The sequence below is a fragment of the Gobio gobio genome (genome assembly GCF_949357685.1).
Source record: "Gobio gobio genome assembly, chromosome: 2".
Taxonomy (NCBI): Eukaryota; Metazoa; Chordata; class Actinopteri; order Cypriniformes; family Gobionidae; genus Gobio; species Gobio gobio.
Genome location: NC_137098.1, coordinates 68938749 through 68954746, shown reverse-complemented (window position 1 = coordinate 68954746; position 15998 = coordinate 68938749). Strand labels below are relative to the sequence as shown.

The 15998-nt window shown below is 39.3% G+C and overlaps 1 protein-coding gene across 1 annotated transcript; it reads right to left on the bottom strand.

The window, feature by feature from the left end:
• Window positions 1-1112: 1112 nt before the first annotated feature.
• Window positions 1113-12859, bottom strand: ltb4r (leukotriene B4 receptor). The gene is made up of 4 exons (XM_079807087.1): window positions 12536-12859; window positions 8185-8706; window positions 5036-5309; window positions 1113-2012 (listed from the first exon to the last, which is right to left on the bottom strand). The coding sequence occupies exons 2-4, from the start codon at window positions 8670-8672 to the stop codon at window positions 1641-1643; spliced, it is 1134 nt and encodes a 377-aa protein (XP_079663213.1). The 5' UTR covers window positions 8673-8706; window positions 12536-12859; the 3' UTR covers window positions 1113-1640.
• Window positions 12860-15998: the final 3139 nt, after the last annotated feature.

Sequence of the window (15998 nt, the reverse complement as noted above, 5' to 3'; positions counted from 1 at the left end):
TTTTGAGGGTCTGTATTTCTGTTAAAAGTGTGATTCCTGTGGGTCTGTTTGCTCTGTTTTGCTGGCAGAATCGCTGTTTGCTTCTACAAACTCTTTTTGTCAGTTTTGTGTTAAAGGGATAGTTCACCAAAAAATTTAAATTAGCCCATGATTTACTCATCCTCAAGTCATCCTAGGTGTGTATGACATTCTTCTTTCAGACCAATATTATATTACAAAAGTCCTGGCTAATCCACGCTTTATAATGGCAGTGATTGTGGCTCTGTTTTTTTAGTCCATAAAAATTCTGTCCGTCAAATAACTGCTCCACATGGCTCTGGGGGTTAATAAAGGCCATCTGAAGCAAATCGTCTGGCGAGTGTAACTGGTATCATAAGCCTTTTGAACTGCAGAGGCACTTTCAACACTTTTCCCATAAATTGAATACGGAAGGTGATCGGCCGAAACTTTACTTTATAAAGTTTTAAATATTTATATTTTTCTTACACAAACGCATCGATTCGCTTCAGAAGGCCTTTATTAACCCCACAGAGCCGTGTGGAGCAGTTATTTGACAGACAGATGCATTTTTATGGACTTCAAAAACAGCGTTTCAACTACTGCCATTATAAAGCTTGGATTAGCCAGGACTTTTTTAATATAACTATAAAAGAAGAATGTCATATACACCTCGGATGATTTAGGATGAGTAAATCATGGGCTAATTTTCATTTTTGGGTGAACTAACCCTTTAACTTCAGAATTAATTGATTTTTGTGAGGGGTCAAAGGGGATCATATACTCATCATTAGATATACATTTATACTGTTTTCTGTTTTATCATGATATAATTCATGTAACTGAAGAGTATGGTGTGAGTTTTGTAAATTCCTCATTTGTGTTTTAAGGATCTCTGTATGCTGTTGTGGCTTCTTCTCTCTCTTATATTGAGTTTCATGTATTAATCATGTCTTTAGATTAGAAATGACTATATGAATGTGAATCAATGAGCACCAACATTATGTGTCTCAGCTAAATGGAATATTTTTTTTTCTTAAAGGAGTGAAGGTTGAGTGTAAAATATCTTATTGTGCTTAACATAAAAGAACGTGTCAACAACAACAGCTCAAATAAACTCAATTAAACATTTTTTCTATATTTATTATTGCAAAAATGTACAGTTTGCTTCCCATGAAATATTTCAGACCTTTTTTGTATATTTACGAAGTCAAGAAATAAAACAGATAAGGCAGAATGAAATGTGATGAATAATGAGACCAACTAGAACAATAACCCTCACTGTTTCTCCTGTTTCACGTCAGAGATGTAAATATTGTCCACCCTGAACGTCTAAATGTGGCATGGACATAAACAAATGAGTGACGAGGATGTGTTTGCATGCAAATGTGTTCATGTTTTATAAATAAATAAACAAACAGTAAACAGCAGGAATATGAAGAGAAAAAAAACTAATTCTAAAAAATGTAACAATGTTTTAATGTCTGCATTCCAGCCAATCACAACCACGTATTTAGACAGAAGAAATAAAGCTATGTTTATTCTGAAGCAGCAGCAGAATATGATGTTATTATTTTAGTGGGATAATGAGAGTCTAACATTATAAATGGACTTCAGGGGAATTAAAGCATGACACAAGCACTTTAATGCAGGGTGGTCAGAGTCTTCATCTCGTCTCTGTTGTGCATGTCTGCGTTCCCCTCCTCACCACCAGGGGTCTCAGCTCTTGCCCCGTCCCCTTTGCGACTCAGCTTGACGGACAGCTTGGTGAAAACTGAGCTCTCTGTATTAGATCCGCGGCTGGACCTGGTGCGGCCAGAGCCCGACTCAGAGTTGGTTCCTTCAAAGAGTTTGGCCATGAAGCCTAGACCAGCCTGACGGATGTGAGAGCTGCCGGTAAACACGTACAGGACGGGGTTGACGCTGCTGCTCATGAATGCAAATGCTGTCACGTTGGGACGGGCCGCTTCTGCCGCATTTAAAAGAGAAGAGGAGTCCTGGATCATACCAATCACCTGTGAGAACAGACCAACAAAAAAAGAGAAATGGCCAGACATAAAATGTGAGAAAATGTACCCTTATTGTACATACTTTATATTTCACACATTAGAAAACCATTGGCAAGGAAGGCTGAGAATGTCAGGGAGGCTGAGCCTCCTCAATAATGTATTAAAAGTGATTAAAGTAAATGCTGTTTCATCATCTAATTTGCATTACGCAAATGCATTTAATGTAAAAAAAATCTTATCAGGTCACATGATATAGGCTATAGTATTGAGATATTAGAGGTTGACCAATTTATTGGTTTTGCCTATTAATTGGCACCGATTGCTGGAACAATCGGTTATCTGCAATAAATCCATAAAAATGTTTATGCTTGGGTCCATTGCTGGAGCAGCTGAGAAGGGTCAGCTGTCATACAAGAGCGACCTCTAGAGACGAAATCACTCTTTGACACGTGAGACTGCGCGCTGCACAGTGCGGGACATATGCAGATTTAAAAACTAGGCAACAAAACAATATGTTTACAGAACACTACATGTTTTTATAATAGATTAGATTAGATTAGATTAGATTAGATTAGATTAGATTCAACTTTATTGTCATTATACAAGTACAAGGCAAAGCAATGCAGTTTAGGTCTAACCAGAAGTGCAATAGCAGCAAGTGCAGGATATACAACGGTTGCAGGACATGGATATGTACTGAATATATATAAATATATATAAATAGATAGATAGATGGTAATTACTATAAACAGAATTTACAGGTGAATATGTACAGTGAATAAGTATACAGATGGCTATTACTATAAACAGAATTTTACAGATAGAAGTATACAATGATATGTTAGGCTAAATGAGGAATATAGCAGTGGATTAAGGTAGTGCAATAAATTATGGACAGAAGCTATCCGAGAAAGTGTAAAGTGCAGTGGAAAGTGGTTGCATATTACAGTTAGAAGTACGGTGCAAAATACAGATGTAAACAGTTGGTACTGTAAATAACAGTCGGCAGTGCAAATGAGCATAATCCAGTTAAGGTATGGTAGTGCAATATACATAAGTAAACAGTTGTTACTGTAATAAACAGTCGGTAGTGCAAATAACAAAGTGAAGGCGGATGTGAGGGGGGAGAGTTATCAGTTTATGAGGGAAGTGGATCAGCGGGGGTTTGAGTTCAGTAAAGAGACAGCTCTGGGGAAAAAACTGTTCTTTAGTCTGCTGGTCCTGGTCCGGTGGATCCTGAAACGCCTGCCGGAGGGCAGGAGAGTAAACAGTCTGTGGGCTGGGTGAGAGGAGTCCTTGAGGATGCTGCGAGCTCGATGCAGGCAGCGTTTCCTCTGGATGTGCTCGATGGCAGGTAGTGGAGTCCCTGTGATGCGCTGGGCGGTTTTCACCACCCGCTGCAGTGCCTTGCGCTCCGCAACAGAGCAGCTCCCATACCACACTGCCACACAGTTGGTCAGGATGCTTTCTATTGCGCAGCGATAGAAGTTCACCAGGATAGCCGAGGAGAGCTATTGTATAATTATAAAGTACTTAATTTGTTGACTATATGTTGCAATGTTGCAATAGTGGAGTTGACTGTAACCCTGTTCCCCCGAAAGAAGCAGGAATGAGATGTTGCATTCTCAAATGCCATACGCAAGCCGATATGGCAGCCACAAATACCCTGAAGGCCTGTTCACACCGGGACGATTTTCGCACGCGTTTATCGCCGACGTTTAACGCCTCGTGACTAAACAATGGGAGCCAACGTGAGTGTTCACACCGACGCGTAAAACGCCAGGCGTAAAAGCGCCAGTGGAAATTGCTTGGGTGTGAACACTCAAGACACTCAGAATAGTTTGCAGCTTATGTGACAGCAAATGCACCAGCTCCGGTTTCACCGTAGTGGGGGCTGCCAACTTCTCTCAAAGGGGCACTCATTTCGATTCTTCGTCTTGTTGGGGGATGTTAAATCTTCTATGTTCTGGGAGATAGCAGGAAGCAAATGAGCACTCTGGAAACCACTGCCTCTAGAAACACGGAAGATGGCGGGATGGAACAAGGATGTTGTGAAGTCTCAGATATTTCAGCAGGTCAGTCTGGTGTGCCTGTAACACTGCCATAGTGTGCAGAGCACCACCAGCCTGACCCGCTGACTGAAAAACTTTCCCCATCAGCGTAGATGTTGTTCTGCACGGTTTGGTAGGGAGGCTCCCAGGGGAGAGATAGCCCATGAGTGTCTCTTCCACCTGGGGCATCATCTTATAATCACGTGTCCTCGCACCCACGATACTCAAATAAATCTATGTCGAGGGCACAAAGACACGTGAAGAATCAAGTTTCCCCCATTATCAAGTTACCTCGTCATAGAGGTCCTCAAAGAAGGATAGAGATCATTGCTGAGCCCCCTCCCATTGGCCACCGGACAAAAATCTGCGCTAACTTTGAGTGCATAGTCTCTTGCGCCTATGGCCAGTCTCGCTGTAATCTGGCCACTGCACAAGTCACCACCTTGAGTAACTCCTACTTTATCGTTGTGGAGGGAGTGCTTGGAGGCAGCACTCTCACTTACTTGGAGTATTTTGTTTGTTTTCATTCAGTATCCATTCAAAAAAATATTAATTGGTTATCGGCCAGTACGGTCCAACCTAGTTATTGTTTTTCGGTAAAATCCACTATTGGTCGACCTCTATCGAAATTGTCTTACTTCCCACTTCTGAAGTCGAGATTACGAGCTTGTCGCATTCACATGCTTCACTGTCAGAAACAAACAGGAATCATGGAGGACACCACTTTATTATTTAATAGGAAAATTTGATTATGCTAAAATGATATTATTATCCCAAAGCTTCCCAGTGGTAAATGTGACTTGAGAGGGCATTCATGTCCAATTTTTAACTAGTGAACTACATGGCATCATACCCAGACAGCAACATAGTGTGGGCTCATATCCGGGCCACATCTGGTACATGTGGATGAAACACGTACCAGATATGGGCCGGATCTGGGTCGACACTGTGTTGCTGTCTGGGTACAGTGTTACTCACCTGCAGAATGTTGATTAGGTGATACGGCAGCCAAAAGACAGTAAACGCAGCGATGATGAGGAGGATGAGGAAGTTCCCTCTTCCTTTGCGCTGGAACATGGCACTACGCAGCCGACAGATCACTGAGATGTAGCAGAACAGGATGAAGGTGAAGGGCAGCAGGAATCCCAACAGAGTTTCACACAGGTACTGAAAGATTTGATGAGAGGTGCTCTCCCAGTGGTATGGATTACACAAATAGATGGGCACACCCGGACGGAGTGGCATCAAGGAACTGCCGGTGCAAAAAAGAAATGAAAAGCATGATGAAAGAGGTCAACATAAATAGAGAGAGAGATAAGTCAAAGGAGATGATTTACAGTACGACTAAGTGTAAAACCGATACTAAAGAAGGCTTTGTTTGTGTAGAGAAGAAGCTTTACTTGTAAATATGAAGAAACATTTCTATAGCTCTGACCAATTTTAAAGGTTAATTTTGTCCGTCCCCAAAATAGGTCAAACCACTCAGCTAAGAAAAATCTGTTTGCTCAATATACTTAATTAAAATGAGCTAAAACAACACAAATCTTAAATTTGTACTTAAGATTGCCCTCAATTTTATGACGTCAGTTAACTTAATCCATTTGTCTTTGGACAACATGAATGAGTTTTGTTGCATTTAGTGAAACTAGACTGTGGATTTAACTGACATGTCAAAACCTTTCCGCCAGGTGTTGGTTTTTGTGGTTACAATGTGCTGAAGAGTAGAGAGTGTGGTTGGGCTTTGTGGCCACATTAAATGCAACTATGCTGTATGTTGCTCTTTATAAGCAACTGTGTTGTTGCCATGCAGCAGAAATAGTTTACTTTCTAAATATATCTTCATACTTCAAAAGTTACACTTAGCATGTGAGCAAGTGTTAAATTGCTTATTAATTATGGAAGTTCAATCTGGACTTCTTCTTTCAGACAGTTCAGTCCACTGGAACTGGTTCAAAAAAGTATATATATATTAAATTCAGGCGGTTCAGTCCAAATTGGTGAACTGGTTGAAATTGGTGAGTCTGGTTGGTAGGATACTGGTAAGTCTCCTGATTTCAGTAAGGCTTGGTTACGGTAACAACAGAAGAGCTGTTCCTGTCATCCAAACGTGCTTTGAACACAGGAAGCAAATAGTCAAGTAATCACTTCTGTGACCTATTTTGTGCATTTCTGACAACATGAGCAGTTTTGAAGAAGGTGTGAAGTATGAAGATAATACAGATAATACGATTGAATTTGGTCAATGTAGATAAAAGAATGCTTTTTTGGCAGAAACTTTAAAAAACCACAGGTTGACTGCCTGTGTTGTGTTTTTTTGGGTCAGTTTTTGCAATAAATCCTTGCAACTGTACTTTTGTCTGCCTGTTACATGTTTTATATGGTTGAAAAGTTTTTTTTGAATATTTCATTAATTCATAGTGTGGTGACATGATCAGCCATTACATGTATAAGGGCTAAATATGGTCTGTTCCGCGGATATAAAAGGAGACGAGGTTGACGTCTAGCAGAGGGCAATCTTCAGGGGTCCTGGAAGTGATGTTTCTTTGTGTTTTGAGTGTTTTGGTGTACTAGAATTGAGGGACACTTTGCAGGCCAACAATGAACACCAGTCAGTGAGCGGTTGCCATGTATTGAGCGACAGGCTGGTTCCTTCTGCCAGCATGTAAAGAGTGTTTTACTTCACATACTAGTACGTGGAACGTGTATGTGTTTGTATGTTGTGCCTCATATTGTGTTTCTCTTCCCTTCAGAATCTGAGGTACCAGTACTAGCCTGGGTGTGGTGGTGGTTCGACTGACAGTCTGCAGTGTTCACTACGGGTGGTGTGTTATGAGAGAGCACGAGTGGTTGCTGTGATTTGATAGGCAGGATAAACCCCCAGGTTCTGAAGTGGTAACGTTGTGCGGCTATGAGTGTGTGTTTTATGGTTGATGTATATATATTTTAATGTTTCTACATTAATTACCAGTTTTGTATTTTTAACATATGGTGTTGTCGAATAAATTGTATGAAACATTCATCGTTGTCTGATAACTGACTCAGCCACTACGTATCTGTGTGCTTTGTGTACTTGATGGGTCCCGTAGTCGAATTAGTGCCGTAATTTGCATGGTATTAAACCTTTGATCGCATACTGCCACATGAGCACCTGCATCCGGATATATATTCTGCTTTTACAAATGTATGCAAAGAATTAAATGCATCTTGATCTGATGCATGAGGCAAGCGGTTGGAATCAATGGCGTTCCTGGTTTGACAATATAGTTATGCCTAGTGTCTTAATATCCCTTGACCATGCTTCAGTTTTTAACACATTGGCCCCCGGTTTCACAGACAAGGCTTAAGCTAGTCCTAGACTAAAATGCATGTTTGAGTTGTTTTAACTGAAAGAAACTTGCACTGATATATCTTAAAATATGTCAGTGCTATTGTTTTGTCTCAAGATGCATATCAGTAATGTTTTTTTCTAGCGCACGTTTATAAAAGTTCCTTAAAAGTCCTAATTGAACTAATGCCTAATCCTAGTTTACCCTAAACCCTGTTTGTGAAACCGGGCCTGGAAGTGAGAATGTCCACTTCAGGGTTGGACCAATCAGATCTATCAGTTTAATATTGTGCTGTATTATGAATCTGCTGTGCTGAGTATCATGCAGCTCCTTTTATATGGAGTTAACTGATGTTCGGGAGCGGGGCCACGCCTCAACCAATCACCTTACTTCTCAAAACCTTCTTATATCGGGCCGCCCCTTACAGTACTGTTTGTCTCGTTCTCTCGAACCCTCCCTTCCCCTCCCTCTCTCATCCATTCAACCATCTTTACCATCCCGTGTTCTCTTCCCTCTCAGGTTGTATCGGGGGGTCCTAATCATTCGGCCTACATTTAACTGAGATGATGCTTTGAGTCTCCCGGCCGCCAACACCAGATCAGCCTGACTACCATCCCTTTCTCTCTTCCCCTTCATCATCTCCCTATTCATCCTAAACGTCTTAAATACATGATTCTGCAACATTCATGGTTGTGGTGTGGTCCTTGCTTGTGAAATTTACAATACCATGGCTTCTTGTTATTGCTTAATCCAAAGTGTGATTTGTGTTGTAGCGTGAATGGAAAAATCTCTCGGACTCACCGATAGAATGGCATGGGCAAAGCCATCAGAAAAGCCATCACCCAGATGGCCAACATGACAGACAGGAGTCTTTTCTTGGTCCTCAATCTCTGAGACAGAAACGGCTTTGTGACGGCCAGCCAGCGGTCCATGCTCATCAGACAGATCAGGTAGATTGAGGCATACATGTTGACGCAACACAGGTAATGGACTGTCTTACAGACGGCGGCACCAAACTCCCAACCTTTATTTCCCGCCAGGTACCTGAGGAACAGCGGTGCGCTGAGGAGCACCAGTGCATCAGCCACGGCCAGATTCAGAATCAGCAGACAGGTGACGGAGCGGACACGGACCCGACACAGGACCGACCACACCACGAACATATTGCCGGGGAAACCAAACACGAAGGCGATGACAAGGATGGCAATCCCGATCTGATGGGAGAAGGGTAGTGAGGAAGGCTGGATGGGAGGTGCTCCAGACAGGACGGGGGTCTCAAGAGTGGCCATTTGATTCAAAGTTGACTGTTGCTTCTCGTGTGTGCTGTGGAAAGTAAACCGACAGAAAGAAATTCTAAATAAAGCCAAGATCACTTTCCATTGTGCCTACAAAGAAATGATAAACAAATGCACATATGGAAAATACACTAAGAAAAATATTTATGTAGCTTATAAATACAGTTCGTTTTTAAACGTGTTTAACCCTTGTGTTATGTTGCGGGTCAATTTGACCCATTTGATTTTTAAGTTGTCAGAAATATCAGTTAACCTATGTTTTTTTTTTTCTTTAAATTTTGTGACTTTTTCTCATTTAGGGTCATGAACATGCATGCAAAGTTTCAACACGCTGATGTGTTTTGACATATACACACAAAAGTACTGTTACGTTCGTGATGTTCACGGGTCATAGTTTAATGTTCTAAGGCAACTGTAGAGACCCAAAATAATAAAATGTCTTGGTTATATTTTGTTATTTTAGTTTTTTACTAACCTATGAAGGTAAAAAAAATAGCTTTTCCCCATTTATTTCAATACAGAAATATTTTTTTGTATGCCACAAATGGTAAAAATTAGCTATAATTTTTTTTTTTCAATTTATCTGAAATACTATCTAACCTACATTGTTTTTCTTGAACTTGTGTGACTTTTTCTCATTTAGGGTCATTAACATGCATGCAAAGTTTCAACATGATATGTTGTGAAATGTGCATATATCAAAATTGTATACACTCTTGCTGTTTGTGGGTCAATTTGACCCATATAGGACAGCTATTCAAAAGCAACTGTACAGACACAAAATACAAAACACTTTGTTGTATCTCAGAGCTCTTCAACTATTAACAACTACATGAAGCAATGTTTTGAAATCGGTCATCACCATATAAGTCGTAAAAGTAAAGTTTAAAACAAGTTATAGAAGTTTATGAACATGTAATATATATATATATATATATATATATATATATATATATATATATATATATATATATATATATATATATATATATATATATATATATATATAATATACATTTTACAAAACAATGTTCAATTCTAAAACCTCAAGGAAATCAAAGCTAAATATCTGAACAAATTCTGTGCCAAATTTTAGGTTGACATCTCAAAAAAAAAAAAAAAATTTGTGCGCAGTACCAACGTTTTCCACTAGATGACATGTAGACTCTTCGATTTTCATATATGGTTTGAGTGATCTGAACATTATATTTTCATACTTTTCAAAATATCTATGAAGTAGACATCCTATTCAGAAGAAGTTTGGGCAGTAATGTAAATATTTGATTTGAATTCAATCTCTAAAATGCATATGAAAAAAATAAGAGTCAGAGCGTGCGTTATAGTTTGGCACCGCATCACAAATGACGAATCTATCACTATTTATCAACTGCTCTGTCATCTCTTTTGAAAATCAGTCACCAAATATGAAAATTAGAGTCTGAAAGCTTTAAAATGCTATATAGTTGGTCAAGATTTCTTTAGGTTTAGACTAAGATATTATTGTTCTAAATGTAAAGTCAAGTGTCCTAAGGACCAATCTTAAAAATAGTGGTTAAAAGTATTTTTTAAATCGTAAATTCAGTGATTTATTCTTTGTAATGTGTGAAAAGTATTGATATTAAAAGTGAATTGTTTGTACCTGATTATATGTGTTTTTTCATTTAGTGATTTTTGGGGAATTGTATTGAATTCAATTAGGGTCAATTTGACCCGGACCATAACGAGTGTAACCAGAAATCGAACAGTGCACAAGGGTTAAACTGGATATGGACTAAAGCGTTCCAGTAAACGTATACTGCCATGTGATTACATATTTGAAAATATGACGTGAATTATTTGATTGTCACTGGTTCTATCCATCCCAGATGGCAACATTGTGTCCGGCCCACACTTGGCACTCAAACCAAAATGTATTCAGACACCTTCAGCATTTTCTCACATTATCACAGTTTACTTGCAATAGTTTAGAAAATGTCAAAAAAAATATGACAAGAACTCAAGAGTTAAACTGTGTCAAAACAAATTCATCTTGATAATTTCAGATAACTTTGATAGAAAGGTGTGTAATGGATTACAATCAACTAATCAGCTGTTAAATTTAAGTACACAATTAGATAATACCAATTTAGCTCAACCAATGACCAAGCAAGGATTTTTGTTCAGTTTGTGGTGTCAAAGGTCGCATTAGCAATTAAAGAAAAAACACTTAAGCAGAACATGGTCAGCTCAAAGTGTTTGAATCATTTTGGTCCCAGTTTGTTTATCAATTTTACTGGTAGTCACTGTATGAAGAATTGTTGGGTATAATATGTCACATATATATAGACATCAACAAGTCTGTTGACAAGCAGAATAACTGAATAAAAAAAGGAACATACAAAAGAGACGAGCAGAAAAACAAGAACTACAACTGACTTCAGCCTCAGCTTTAGATGAAATCAACTGAAGATAAAAGCAGACATTAAATCTCTGAAGATCTCAGCAGAGGAGGATTAAACCTCTCCACACACAGCACAATAGGCTTGTTAAGGCTGAGATGGCAATATACAGATTTAGTGGCCCAGTTCTGGTTTATTTCTTTGCTCTTGGCTGACATGTGGCTTTTGCTATGGTCCGGAACTGGCAAACAGGCGCGGACCGCTCATATGCTATCATTCATGCGGTATGTGGGCCAGATCATCAGTCCACAAGTGCCAGGTGTGGGCTGGATCTGGGCAGACACAATGTTGGTATCTAAGATCCATCCAACCATCCATCCATCATCTGTATAAATGGTCTTTTGCCGTGTTTGCAGTAGTGGTGATAATATTGCTCAACGCAAGGAGCAATTCCTTTTTTTATTTCCTGCAAAATACTTTTCATCAAACAGGCAGAGTTGAAGCATAATCCTTGCTTCGAGTACAGCACAACAACACAATGCAGGGGTTTGGAGATGTGTTTTAAGTCTTTGTTGTGCTTATCATTTACATTAATACATGATACAAGGCACACTTTGTTATAATTTGCCTAGTCTTTCCTGGTGTACGTGGCAAATATAATTTTCACACAGCTCTTTTCCATAAAAGGACCGTTTTAATATTTAATTTTATTTGACACTGTCCTAACAATGACACACACTTGAGGGAAAGCCACAAGTCTTGCTATGTTCTTTCTGAGGATGTTAACTCCCCATTTTTTTATGAATCATTGTATTACACAAGTGAAATTACTCACAGTCTATTTGTCAAGTCTACTTGGAAACCAGGGTATTCACAGTAAGAATAATATGAATCTTTTATATTCACAAACATTCGCTCTTTCTCTTATGCCTGATAAGCTGATAACCTGGAAATGGCTGCTATACGGTATTATAAAAAAAAAAAGTGTTTGCTCATTACACACTATTGGGAATTACATTGGGACGAATAACAACATTCAAATTGGAGAAACTAGTAGCTCGAGAGGCTGAAGTACTCTGACATTTTTTACAATTGAGATGACTTGGAAAAAGTGTCCCATTCAACCTGAATTCACCCTACATGTTGTTTATTAGCACTTTATTTCCCAACTCAGCACACCACAGTCTGCTCCACTGGTACCGTTGCTCAATTGAAATATGCTTATCATTACAGCTCTTGCACTTTTGTGATCTTTATAGTGACCTAGATTTTGGTTAAAGCTGGTGTTATAGGTATTTTGTGTATCCATGTTTTAGACACATTTATGTGCATTTTAAGATGCTCTGCTCGTGTAGCAACGCTAAATGTTGTAATGTTCTTACAGAAGAACATTTTAAGCGTAAACATGAGAAATGTAATTAACGTAACTAATATATATAGATGTACACAAAACAGTATATAGACATCAAAAAGCCTTACCTCAATGAGAGAGAGCGTATAATCACATGGACTTGTAGGACTTTAGCGTGGTAGTAATCAGTTTAGAATCAGTTCTAACTGGTGTCTCAGAGGTTTCCTTATCATTAACATCTTTTAAATAGTGTTTTTTTGTTTTTTCATCATCGCTTCCTCTTCACATGCGCTACTTGAGAAACAACCAATTGCCTCAGACAGGAAAGAGAAAAGAACACTTAACACACATACAAAATGTCATTACTGTTTCATTTATTATTTTGGTGTTTTTTCCTTCCGTTGCATGTCCTCCCAGTTTCCATCTTTTTTTTGCTCTATCCCTCTTTCTCCCTGTTTTGAATGCATTTAGAGGAGTCATGTGATCACTGATAACTGCAGTGTATACATCGATTTCCAAACGACTCACATTGTTTTCATAACAGTGGAGAGTGACCGTTTACACAGACTGTCGTAATCAGTGCAGGACGTTTCACACGCAACATTAAACAAATGCAGGTGATTTCTGAGAAGTGGATTAATTTTCACTGATTTACCAGTTCTGAAGGGTTTTGTTTGAATCTGCAGTTTACTGGATTTTGGCTTTATAAGATCTGAATGAAACCGACCAGGCTTTTTCTTTGCGGTTGTATATTACAAACACAAACTGATCCTGGTTCCCTTTAAGATCAGATTGACATAATTCCATCCTCCTAATTCTGAATTCTACATAGGTGTCATCATTCAAACGGCCTCAGAGAAAGACAACCCTGCTTTTGCAAGACTTGTGCGTTTAATCTGTTGTCATGTCATTGCTTTAATACTTTTATTTCCTCTATATGCTCAAAAAACGTAGTCTTTAACAAAAGTAAATTATCACAAATTGATATTTTATTAACATCTATCCATTGATCTAAATGATCTATCCAATCAGCATGAGAAGAGGCCTATATGTAACGGACATGGGCCAGTAAGAACTAAGCATGTAAACCTCATTCCCCTGGCCTCAAGAGGCGTGTTAGCGGATGACGTTAGCGGCTGCAGTCTTTAGCGCCCTTTTTAACGTGTCCGCCTCCTACGCCGGAGACCCTTGTTCTAATCTCGCTCAGAGCAGGTAGAGTAGGACTTGTTACGCAGCTGACTCACTGTTCCTCAACGGTTTTCTGCATTTGGCAGACATCCCAACATCCCAACAACAAGCTCTTCCCGTCCGATGAAGAATATTTTGTCCTCAAGGAATCTTGCCGATTCCTCTCCGCCTAAAGCCCCAGACACACCAAGCCGACAATCGACCGAACCTTTTGGGCCGTTTTTGAGCATCGGCCGACTTAGTTTTTCCGGAGTGTTCCACAATGGTGGTTCTAGTCAGACGGCATCTGTTTTTTTGGGAGTATTCATCATGTAGAAATACCGTCGGTGAGAGAGAGAACTCTGATTGGCTGTTCAGATTAGTGAATGAGCCAATGCACAAGAATAATAGCAAAACAGCGAGCAAAGAAGTCAGGAGCTCTGTTTCTCCATCCAACTTGCTTTCATGGCCGCAGCAGTGTTATTTCTTCCGCTCCCACAGAAGCTCCGTTTCTCCATCCAACTTGCTTTCATGGCCGCAGCAGTGTTATCTCCTCCGCTCCCACAGAAGCTCCGTTTCTCCGTCCAACTTGCTTTCATGGCCACAGCAGTGTTATCTCCTCCGCTCCCACAGAAGCTCCGTTTCTCCGTCCAACTTGCTTTCATGGCCGCAGCAGTGTTATCTCCTCCGCTCCCACAGAAGCTCCGTTTCTCCGTCCAACTTGCTTTCATGGCCGCAGCAGTGATATCTCCTATATCAGTATCACTTCCTGGCTGCTGTTCTGCATTGGTTTTGCAACTTTTTGAGGGTAGTACTCGTAAGTTCCAGCCAGTATACAGAGCTCGAGCCCTCTCCTTGGACAGCACGCCAGAATGCATACTCTTATTTGATTATTAAGTGTAAACACGTTAAATTATGTTTTACTAATACAATTTGTGAGGAAAACATTCAAATGAACTATCCAATCAGCACCAAAGGAGGCCTATATATACACACCTACGTTCCTCAACAGTTTTCTGCATCCCTCCGGCACCCCGACTCCTCACTCTTGGCTGGTTCCCATCACAGCCAGGAATGCGGGAGGAGTACTCTGGGTTTGGGCCAAAATACGGGAGCCCTCTCCTCAAACCGCATGTCAAATATGCATACTATTTTACTATATTTGATTATTTATAATGTCGTTCCAAACCCATAAGATTTTCATTCATCTTCAGAACAAAAATGAAGGTCTTTTTGATTAAATCTAAGAGGTTTCTGTCCCTCCATTGACAGCTATGCAACTACCACTTTCAAGCCTTATTCAAGTAATCCATGTGACTCCAGTGGTTTAAAGCAGCACGAGGGCTTTGTTTGCACAATTTTTTTTTTTTTTTTACCAGTTTACAAAATATTAATCTCAGACAGGCGTGATAATCCTCATTTTCAGAAATTTACAAATCACTGTTTATCATCTTTATATTACAATCTGGACACAATAATAATTTGAACGGTTGATTTTTCAATAAGATTTACAGTTCACAAACACACAAAATGCTACATGAATCTGACAGATATTAAACCACATGACTGATATTCACACATTAACATCCAATACCCAGCAAACAGGGAACATTCTCAGAACATTCTGGCAAGGTTCTCAAAGTTATGAACAAACATTCTTTGAATAATGTTAATATAATGTTTGTTTAACGTTATCTGGGGCCTCATTAATACTGTCCAACATTTCATATTACAATCATTTCTCAATTGTGTGCCTCTCTTCCAGAAGTGAAATTTATAATTCGCTAATGATCTTAAAATTGTGCACATCTGAATGGTTTCCAATCTCTGCTTTGTAAACACCACCTAATTAATGTAAAAGAGCACAAGTCAATATCCAAATCCTTTACTTGAGAATGGCAAGCAAATACCTCTGACTCTCAGTCACAAAGAAAAGTCTGCGTTGACGTGGTGCTAAGCACTTTTCCACGTTAAATATTTTTTTTATAAAATATGAAAGTTGGCTTGAATTTTAGCCTACGCACTCTATAAGATCTACTACGTTGTAACCGATCACGTCAATGAGCGGACGGGTTTTAGCATGCCATTACTATGCTGCGAAGCAGGGGAGCCTCAAGGGAAGTCAGGTTATACAGGTATATTTTGCTGTTGATATGAAAAATCAGGTACATTTAGCAATATAGAGGGTGAATTATGGATGATGTATATTACAATGTTATAATGAACTATATGTCTTTCTTCACTGACGTTCTAAGTTGTTCAAAGCATTTCTAAGGATGCTGATTTTTAGAAGGTCGCTGTTTGACTCTGAGATGTCGAACAGGAACATGGTTTGTGTAACATTAGCAACACATTATTAGCTGTTTGATAACATAGTCAAGCCAAAGGCTAACTATTCTGATACATGGACTTGTATATGAGCAT

Excerpts from the sequence above, each read along its gene's own strand:
- ltb4r (XM_079807087.1), bottom strand. The coding sequence starts at position 8,672 with ATGGCCACTCTTGAGACCCCCGTCCTGTCTGGAGCACCTCCCATCCAG. Across the intron at positions 5,310-8,184 it reads TTGCCCATGCCATTCTATCG|TTCCTTGATGCCACTCCGTC; the intron begins GTGAGTCCGAGA and ends TTGCACCGGCAG. Across the intron at positions 2,013-5,035 it reads ACCTAATCAACATTCTGCAG|GTGATTGGTATGATCCAGGA; the intron begins GTGAGTAACACT and ends CTGTTCTCACAG.